General features: G+C 31.8%; 1 protein-coding gene across 6 annotated transcripts; it reads right to left on the bottom strand.

Annotated features, from left to right (window-relative positions):
* Nucleotides 1–805: 805 nt before the first annotated feature.
* On the bottom strand, nt 806–3,936 carry LOC110095610 (plant intracellular Ras-group-related LRR protein 4). 6 transcript variants are annotated; one of them, XM_020821228.2, is made up of 5 exons: nt 3,799–3,936; nt 2,586–3,391; nt 1,490–2,406; nt 1,249–1,407; nt 806–1,130 (listed from the first exon to the last, which is right to left on the bottom strand). In XM_020821228.2, the coding sequence occupies exons 2-4, from the start codon at nt 3,205–3,207 to the stop codon at nt 1,264–1,266; spliced, it is 1,683 nt and encodes a 560-aa protein (XP_020676887.1). In that variant the 5' UTR covers nt 3,208–3,391; nt 3,799–3,936; the 3' UTR covers nt 806–1,130; nt 1,249–1,263. The 6 variants fall into 6 exon arrangements, with proteins under 6 accessions (XP_020676887.1, XP_020676888.1, XP_020676885.1 ...); XM_020821229.2 differs by having other exon boundaries at nt 2,586–3,371; XM_020821226.2 differs by having other exon boundaries at nt 3,604–3,930.
* Nucleotides 3,937–10,550: the final 6,614 nt, after the last annotated feature.

Below are 10,550 nucleotides of genomic sequence, written 5' to 3'. Positions count from 1 at the left end.
TCTATATATAAAAAGAAATGGTGTAGTCAGTGCATGAAGCTCCAATCAATGTAAGCTATGAGATGATAGATGTACGCCACCTTATCCCATCCATACAAAGAAAATATTTCCAATGAAATGAATTTGAGATTAACAAATCACAATGAAGGCAACTAAGCACTGCTCCAAATCAGACAAAAAATAAATTTAAATAAAAAATTTAGAGTACATCTGATTATATATATATATATATATATAAACATTTATTTCTTTATTAGATTCAGTTACCACATATCACACCTACAACAATTACAGCAAAAAATAATCTATTATGATGTCTTTCCCCAAAAACTATCATGTTTTGTAAAGGCCTCCCCCCACTATGTAGCACTCTTGAAAGTTTTCCACACAAGTTTTATGCTCACTAAACTTTAACAAATAGCATTAGCTTGAATTCATTGAAATCAAATCGTTCATTTTTCTTATTGGAATAGCACATTATGTTTGAAGATGCATTTATTTACTTATGTGTCTACCATCTAGGTCACAATTTATTGCGTATGTCAAGTTTGCACACTTCAAAGAAACTTTCTCCATTGTTATATATCATATAACAAACACATCATGGAGCTAGTAGTTTAACTTTAAGCTCCATCATGCACTCTATTTCCATCATCATTACCCATCCGTTAGTAACAACTCTTAAAACTTCTGATGCTGAAGAATACAGTTTCTCTCACTTGTTGCTGATGATCTTACAAAGGTCTCAAGTACTCTAGGATTAATGAAAACGCAACAAAAATTGAGAACTAATATGTGCTAAAACTTCATAAAAAAAGCATAAATTTATTTTCTATTAACTTTCAATTACACTACTTAACAACAGGAATTGAAGTACAGGTCATGATGAAAAATGAAAAGCATGGAATACATATGCTATCTGTTTGCCCTGTTGCAGAAGCTTAAGATTACGCCTCATTTGAATTTTGTAGTAGTGTTGAAAAAGAGCTACTTGGTATTAAAGGTAGATTTATATAAGAGTTCTAAAGAAAGACGAGAAACACACTCCTGGGTATTTATTCATGAAGCCGGAAAGAATAAATGCTATAACTCCATTTATCAATAGACTTGATGAAGGGAGCTCACAGTTCCTGCAATATGATAAGGAATAGTTCTTAGGAATGAAAAAAAAATCCACAGTGGCTGGCACCAAACACTCTAAGGCATTCTTTTTTATAATTCACAATCCACAAATTCTAACGTTCTCACCTAGGCTATAGTATGTCAATTTGCATAGTCCCAGCCATCACTCTTAATCTTAGTAGGTGTCGAGAAAAAGCAACAATCTGACCAGGAGTTCTTAGTTTTAGTTTCTTGTGATATTTCACCCCTCTTGGAAACGAGTTCAGCCATGTATTTAACAGCAGCCTGAAGAAAAATTACATTAGTTATCCAGATAAAGAAAAACATAAGAACTAAATAAGAAAGTTGTAGGGAAATGGACTGGCACCTGTGCTCCCTTCTCAGCTATTTGCCGTGGAGGTACCTCCAATGGATTCTCCTCAGCATGTAGCAGACGAAGCTGAGACAGCATTCCAAAAGAGTCTGGGAGGACCCTAATCTGATTATTGCTGACATCCAACTCTTCAAGCATCTCAAGATTACCAATGGAACGAGGGAGAGATAGCAGATTGGCAAAATTATTTCCTATATTCAACTTGGTGAGCGAAGTAGCAAGACATAAGCTTTCTGGAATGGATTCAAGCTCATTAAAGCTGGCATCAACCTCCTTCAATTTCGTTAGAGAAGCCATTGTGGTTGGAAGTCCTTTTATATTGTTATAACGAACCGTTAAAACCTGCAAGGACTCGAGTTTTCCTATTGCTTCTGGAAGGGCCTTTAAGCGATTATAATCTGCTCGAAGCTCCTCTAGAGAAATGCAGTTTCCAATGGTATAAGGGAATTCTTCGAGATTATTTGTCTCAACATTCAATTTCTTCAAGTTTACAAGATTTCCAATTACATCTGGGAGCATCAAAAGTTGGTTTGAACTCAAATCAAGCTCTTGAAGAAGTTGTAATTTACCAACACTAGACGGCAATGATGTCAGCTGGTTCCCAAAGAGATTAAGATACAAGAGACTGATGAGATCCCCTATGGTGTCCGGAAGTTCAGCAATCTGATTTGAATGGAGATCCAATTTTGTTAAAGAAGTAAGCGCACTTATTGTGGTAGGAAGAGCAACCAGCCGGTTTTCTGATAGATCGAGTGTGACCAGACCCAATAACTTATCTATCGTATCAGGAATCCAGCCAACTTGATCCATCAGCTTATTCTTAAGATTAAGGTTCTGGGTGCCATTCTTCGCAGAGACTTCAATCAATCTAGCTAACTTAATGAGGCTCAGTTTTCCGTTATCTTCGGCTGCTAATGGCAAGTAAAAGAAACTGGTTCACCAAATTGCCGCCAACAAACATGAATGAAATAATATGTTGTTATACTTCTCTAGTTGTAACAATCATCAAAGTTAAGCAAGTGTAAGGAAAGAACAATTATCCAATTGAAAAAAAACAAAATATATTTAATCCATGGAACACCAAACTCACCAGAGATAGGTGCAAGCCTGCTACTAGGGGCAGAGTTCAAGAACAACCCTCGGTGGAGATTTAAGTCGCCACTATACTCGTCCTCACTCACCGCAGACTTTGCTTTTTTAACATAACTATCATCTCTAGTAATCCTCTCAGAATTCCTTGTAAAATCTTTATTAAAGCCCATTACAGCACCGAAAGAGCTGAAATTAGCTTTTGAATTAGAAGCAATGTTCCCAATTGAATTCATAGAAGTTGAAGGCATTGAATTCGATGAAGCTGAGCCTTGACTTGCCATAGGAAGACATGTTGAAGCTTGTTGAATCAATTCATCGAACAGGATATGGATATTATGAAGCTCAAGTAGTTGAAGAGCTTCCCGCTTCTGCTCTTTACACTGAAAATATATTGATTTTTTCTGCATTTCTTGGAGAATGAAGAAGAGTTCGTCAGGGACCTCGAATGCCTTCTTCTGTTTTGAGATGACGTCGACTTGGACTTGCTCCTCCCTATCTACATGATGAAGTAAAACTGTCGCAGCTTCGACCTCATCTATGGTGGGTCTCGCTGGAAGAGATCTGTGAATCCTCATGATCTCTTCCACAACCCCATTAACTGCTTCAAGACAAGGACCCATTTTGTATAAACTTTGGCTAACCAGATCAACAAAAAGTTATCCAACTCCTGTTGATAAGTAAGAAAGCTCCGATGGCATTAAGAACTAACTTTGCAAACAAATGGTAAAATCTCCATGTTTCCAGATTCTTCTTTCCTCAAGTAAAAGAAACGGATCTCCTCCATCTGAAAGCAACAAATCGTTGCTAAAAATCGAAATTAAGAAACCCATTAGAAAAAACGAACGGAATCTACAGCGAAAAAGGGCAAAAATAAAGAAAGGAGAGAACAAACTTTGAGAACTACCATAAAAACACGAAAAATTCCCGATAATTAAACGTAAATTTTCAAAGAAACCAAAAAAAGGAAAACTTTTGCCTCAAGATCAGATATTCTGATGCGTTTATCACCATCTTACCCAATCACCCTCAAGAAAGGAGTACCGATAAAACTAGAGGGACAAGAGGAACAAAAAATTAAAATAAAAACTCGAATCCTTCTTATCTTCGATCACCACTCAATGAAGCATCCCTTCGCCGAGGAAGAAAATTGGCACGCCAAAACAGAGTAACCCTTCCGAGCAAAGCTATGAGCAAAAAATTAAAAGAATTACATAAATCTCGTTCTTCCAAAACAAACAAGAAATAGGACGAAGAACAAGTCTGCTATCTGAACAATTCGAGGTTAAAGTTTTTTCAATCTCCGGCCGCATTTCATTGATAAAAGAAAAACAAGGCCCAGCTGATTTTACCACGGCAGCGAAGAAGTCTCGCTTTTAAATTAATTAACTAAATAAAATCGCTCCTTTCTGCATGATTATGATTTTTTTTTTTTTGGCATTAATGTAAAAATAATTTCTTTTATCAATAATTTTCAATTCTTTTAAAATCGGACCGGTCAATGAACCGGAAGAAGGAGGGATTAGAGGTTTGATGGTTCGATCGGGGTCGAACCGGATGACGTAATAAATATTTATTATATTTAAATATTATAATAATGACACAACTATTTATAAATATATAGCAAAATTGAAGAAAATTATAATACTTTTACTTATCTAATAGAGAAATGCTAGTCAAATAAATTCAAACATTTAAATCTAAATGATATAAACTATATTACCATAGATAATACTAAACCCAATAGTTTCTAAAAGCAGAATCACATCTATTTTCGCTCCAGAAACATAATAGATCTGTAAGATCAAACAAGATCCATATATGAATCAAATATAATAGCATTTGGTAATAATTAAACATGTAAAAATTTATGATTTAAGACTACATGGAAGGAAGGTACAATGGAAGATAGTTGCGAAGGATTTAATATTTTAATTTATTATGCTTCCACAATGTGCTGCACATTGTTCATGCTTTGGAGATTTATCCAATTATACCTTACAAACCAACTAATTTACTTTGCTCAAGCTTATACATGTGCTTATCCTTATGCAGGAAACAAAAAACCTAAAATAGATCAAGATGCTCCTTCAAGTATGATATCTAAATATGTAAAAAACTTTAAAAAATATTATTCAACTATAAAAAATAATTATTTCTATTATAATTTATATGATATATTTTTTACTCGAGTGGTTTGACAAACAAAAATGAATTCACATAAACTTTATAATATATATAATGAAAAATATAAAAAATAAAATCCGAACCGGCTTTCAAATTGGTTCACGGTTGGACCGGACTGCGGTGCAGTCCGGTTTTTAAAGCATTTATAATTTTAAGTGTTTCAAAAATTGAATGTCTCGGCGGTCCGACCGGTTCAAATGTTAATATATGACTCCATGCCCCTTCATGCATATCATTTTCTCTTAGGACAACTCTTAATTGAAAAATCCATTTTCTACTACAAAATACAGTAAAATTAAAAAAAAATATATAATAATTCATCTCTAATTGAACTCTATTTTTTCTACTCTTCCGCACGATTTTCATCTCACTACAAAGGACCTGTCTTTTTCTTCTTTCACGCGCTTTTTCTGCAAATCCTGTAAGTCTTTTTTTTTGCATAGGTGAACAGTGTGACGCCTATAGTGGCATCGCAATACTTACTCCTGGAGATTAGCAGACATTTTCATGTTCGATTAGATCATTTCGTAGACGATATACACTTGTTACGGTTCGATTGTGGATGGTCTTAAAATTGCATTGAAAGAGGCCAAACCGGCTAGTGAATCAGTGAACCGGTTGTGATTTCAATAAAATACTTAGTTCTTATCCATCACCATTTTGTTCAATTAAATAATCAAGGCTTCATTTGGGACGACTTGTTTATTGATTCTTAAAATAGAGTTTTAGTACAAAAATTAAAATATATGTACTAAAACGCTATTTTAAGAAGCAATAAATAAAAAAGTCATCCCAAATAAAGCTTAAATTAATAATTTAGATTAAATAAAATTATTTATATTTACAACAAACTCGAAACCCCCTAACTTCTGGATGTTTTTAATTTGTGAGAACTTTTATATGTCCTAAATAAAGTATGAATTTCAATTGTAGCTATTGGAATAACGTCACGTCCAACTATTTTTCCATACTTCATATTATGTAAAGCCTTTATAACTTCGGTTTTACTAATACATCGATAAATGTATAAATCCTTATTTTCATTTAGGGTGCTAAGGTCACTAAAGTCAATTGTATTTTTACATTCTTAATTAAAATGTTTAGCAAAATATCTCATCCACCTTTGTTGAATATCTTCTAAGAAAAGTACTTTTTATCTTCATCTTTAGTACAATTCACTTAAATAAATCCTTACTACTCTCATCTCTTTATTTGGCTAACTTATACATATATTTTTCTCCCTAAGTATCTAATATAATATATAAATCATTAAATGCTAAGATTTTTACATCGCATGTTGCTTTCTTAGATTCCTTCTATGCCTCTTTATATCTTTTCCAAATATCAAAATTTTAACATCTAAACCCTTTTTTATGAGAAATCTTCTTATTTTTCATATTTTCTTGCACATTTGGATTCCATCACCAACTATTTTAATTATTAGAATCTTTTTCTTTTGATATTACAAGCACATCTTTTGCAATATTTTTAATATCACAAGCCACCTTTTCCCGCATAACATTAGCATCACCGTGTATAGATAAAATCTTAAGATATAAAATGTTAATCTCAAAAGTATTTTTGTTAATATTCATTAAATACACCTATCTAATCTTAGAATATCATTTTACTTAGAATTTGACTGCAATTTGATAATCTTAGAATTTTTAGGAAGTTTCTAAACTTCTCTGACCTAGAATTTAGAAAATTTTCCTAACCTAACCTAGTGTTTGGATGAAGTTGAAATCAATGATATTCTAACCCTTATACCTATCCCTAACCTACACAAACATATCAAGGAAAGATACCTTATGGATTCATAAATATGAATTTTTAAATTTCGAGGTCATTATTTGACCCATCAACTTAAAAATTCAAATTAGGCTAAAGGAGAGCCCAAATTAGTCCATGAAAAGTCAAAGATTTATAAAATATCCCCAATTTCCTATGGCTTAAATTTGGTCTCCAACTATGCATATTTAGGTTTAATTAAATCAATTAATTGTCACCATATAAAGGCTAACTAACTAATTCTAGACTTCATTAAGTCATGCAACCTATACCATTAAAAAGTAGACATCGCATTGAATCCATAAAAGTATTACATTCCTTATTTGGTCCAATGGATGTTTAGATATATATATTTTTTAAGGATCCGTCCATTTAAAAATGAAATTTAATACATATTTAGGCTAATCACAGTTGATAGAACCTAATTCGGCATTTAAACCATGTGGACTAGAACTACCAACTCAAGCATAATGTTAGTCGTTCAATCTGTGATTAAATAGCTAAGATTCAAGGAGGCTAAAACTATGAGGAAGGGCCATACAATGAGATCAGAGCAGCAAGATTAAATATAGAGTAATGAATAGCTTTGATTTCATTTTCTACCTCTCACATGTGATTTAAACAATATATTTGATATTGTCAAATTATGGCATTCAACTTCACCAAATCACACCAAAATGATCCAGTCCAACGACTAAATTGCAACGAATTATCTATTATCTTCATATATTCCCAAATCTCTAAAACCTACTATATGGGATCACAATATACGAAAATTACCCATTTTCGACAATAATTTTTGGCGGTTTGTAAATTTTCTATCAATTCTTAAATCGTTGGAATAAACCTCATAGGAAATGCAAACCGGTGGCAATATTTTTTGGCAATTTTTTGGTGGCTCAAACAGCTAGAAATTAATGAACCCAAAACTGTAGGTAAACCGCAAAAAAAATTCTGATAAAAAACTGTCCGCGACCACCGGTTTATTCCTAGTGCTATAAACCATCAATATTGTTGGCGGCTAACCTGCGGTTATTATCAGTGACAAAACAAAAAACTGACAGCAACTTGATGCCATCCGGTATCAAAGTTTCTGGTGGCTGAACCGCTGATTAATAGCCTCCCACCATCCCAACATATTTTGATAATTACCTGCGCGCAGTTCAAATAATATATAAAACCCTTTTGGCCATATACTCAGGCAATTCAAAATATAATATATAAAATGCATTAACATCCACAATCCACAATCAATAAAATGGTTCTTCAATCAAATAACAATGCATATGATATAAATAAAGTGCATATGTTCTAAATAACAATACATATATATATTCTATAATCAACATAATATATGAAGTCTATAATGCATATGTTCCAAATACACAAAATAGTTCTTCAAACAAATAATAATAACACTAATAATCTTCTATGTCCTCGATGAAGAGCTTGTCGAACTATTCACATCCTCTAATTGTATTTTAACATTATGTGTTATAGTTGACATATCATCAATTTCAATAGAACTATAATCTAACATCTCACCCTCTTTATAGGAAGTAGCTTTGATGTATTGTTAGTTAATTATCATCCGTGCTTTGGTTTTTATGACAGCTAGTCAATCTTGCTTATCTCTGCAGCTACTTAACTATTTACTGAAATAAATTTAAACAGTTTGACTTGCTAGCACAAATGGATCAAACTACTTGTATTTTCTACTATATTTTACTTCTATTAAAGCATATGCAGGATGAACTCTTATATCTTTATTCGGTATTAGATCATACCATTGATAGTTGAATAAACATATAAGATTCTCATCTTCTCCTGAGCACTATAGCTCAAGAACCTCATTTACAATGCCGTAACAATTACACTCATCTTCATCATGAATATTTCCTCTAACCCAAACTCCACTTTATTAAGTTTTTTTCTTCCTTCACTCCATAACTTGGAATAAAATCTGAACCTATTAATTATATATATTGGTCAGGTATTTACTTTTTGCATTGAGCCCCATGCTAGTGCTTGCAGCTTTTTATTAAAAATTTAGTTAGAGGGGTTATATACCTAACAAAGTTTTAAAATGTTAGGGCTTTTAATATTAAATAAGATATAAATCAATAAAAAGTTTAAAATTTTAGGGCTCACGTAAGATCTAAACTAAGCTGAGAATTCATTTGCAACAAGTTGCTCAACATCTGCAGTATCTGTTAGAGATAAATTGCTTATAAAATACTTTGTGACAAATCATCTAAGTAAAACTTCAGTATTAAACATTAACATGATTACTTTTGCACATTATGAAAACTTACTCTAAGATTGGTTAGACATCCTAACAGCTCAATAACACATATAAAGTCATTGTTTTGATTTTTAAATTATTGAAGAATCTTTCAACACATTTATCACTGGGCTTTCTAGGTCTTTTAAAGACTAATAGTGCAGATTGCATTTGTTTTTCGATATCGAATTCTATTTTATGACCAATCTTTATTCTTGTACTCGTCACATGAGGCTTGAAGTAGTATGAGCAGAAGTTAGTGGTTTCTTAAGACAAATATGCTTCATATATCGATTATTTTGATTGTACTTTATTCTTAACATATTTGTCAACTTATTTAAATATATATTAGTCTGTTAGAATTATTAGTTACAATTAGAAATATTTAAGACAACATATTAAAAACATGTTTCACCACTTTAAAGGGTACATCCGATATTGCATAGGTCTACCAAATCTAACCTCATAAGGTAAATAGAGTAGAAGATATTTTATAAAATCAAAGAATCTCAGGAGAAATTTTTTTCTAGCTTAGATAGGATGATTGGTATATTCTCATCACTCCTCCATAAACCATTTTCACTTAGTTTAGATAAATATAGGTCTTAGAAGAAAATGCTAAGCTCTGTCAATGGATTCGTTATACAATCTAGTAACAGAAAAATTATAATTGGAAGGAGAACCACCATAATTAAGTAATAATCATTACTTTTTAGTCCAAATAATATTACAGATTTAAGGTATACACATCGATTTAAGTTTGATCCATAACCATCAGACATTTTTAAATCTTAAAACCATTCAATATGATCTTTTTTGTTTTAACACGAAAGAATAAGGTTCTTTGGGCTTCATTATTTTGTCGTCATTAGTTGTTACTAAATCTAGATTTCTTTGTTGGCAATATCCTTTAATGTTAATTCTATTTTCATAATATTCTTACTCTTGCCTTTAACATATATAATTATATTAAAAATGATATTGAGAAAGTTCTTCTCAATATGTATAAAATTCAGATTATGTCTTATCAAATTCATGCTCCAATATGATAATGTCTAAAAAATATTTGTTTTTTATAATCTGTTTATGTTGAACACCTTATCCTAAAAATTTACACTCTAATAATGTTAGGAAATCAATAATTGATGAAATGCCAAAAATTCTTTGTAGTACATCAGCATCACTTAATCTGGTTGGAGGATGTGATCACTCAACTTTATTTCTAACAAATGCAACCTTATTTCTCCTAAACAGATGATCAGTAGGTAAGAACATACGATGACAATCAAACCAATTATATTTTTCTATGTTTTAGTGTGAATGTTTAATATTCTCCAAGCAATAAGGGTAAGCTAATTTTTCTATTGTGCTCCAGCCCAATAATATGCCATATACTGGAAAATTGGCAATGGTCTGGAGCAATGCAGCTCTAAAGAGAATTTTTATTTAGTAAGATATCATATATAAGAATATTTTCTTTCCATAAGAATTTAAGATCATCAATTAATGGTTGAAAAAATATTGTTTTTTTATTTTGGATTATGTGGGCTAGGTATTGTAAGTGTTAAGAATATTTACGTGATGATCATGCACATCTCTGGTGAAAGATTGTATAGTGTTAGTATAACTATCCAACAAAAATATAATGAAGCTTAATGATTATATAGAGTAAAATGATCATCAAATAGTCCTAATCTTATATTA

The sequence above is a fragment of the Dendrobium catenatum genome, unplaced genomic scaffold, assembly GCF_001605985.2.
Source record: "Dendrobium catenatum unplaced genomic scaffold, ASM160598v2 fragScaff_scaffold_1079, whole genome shotgun sequence".
NCBI classification, from domain to species: Eukaryota; Viridiplantae; Streptophyta; class Magnoliopsida; order Asparagales; family Orchidaceae; genus Dendrobium; species Dendrobium catenatum.
The sequence above is the reverse complement of the archived record's forward strand: the minus strand, read 5'-3'. Positions and strand labels throughout refer to the sequence as shown.

Bases quoted from the DNA above. Each gene is read 5' to 3' on its own strand.
- LOC110095610 (XM_020821228.2), bottom strand. From the start codon at position 3,207: ATGGGTCCTTGTCTTGAAGCAGTTAATGGGGTTGTGGAAGAGATCATG. The intron at 2,407-2,585 runs GTGAGTTTGGTG...ACTTGCCATTAG, and splicing joins CAGGCTTGCACCTATCTCTG to CAGCCGAAGATAACGGAAAA. The intron at 1,408-1,489 runs GTGCCAGTCCAT...ATTTTTCTTCAG, and splicing joins TAGCTGAGAAGGGAGCACAG to GCTGCTGTTAAATACATGGC.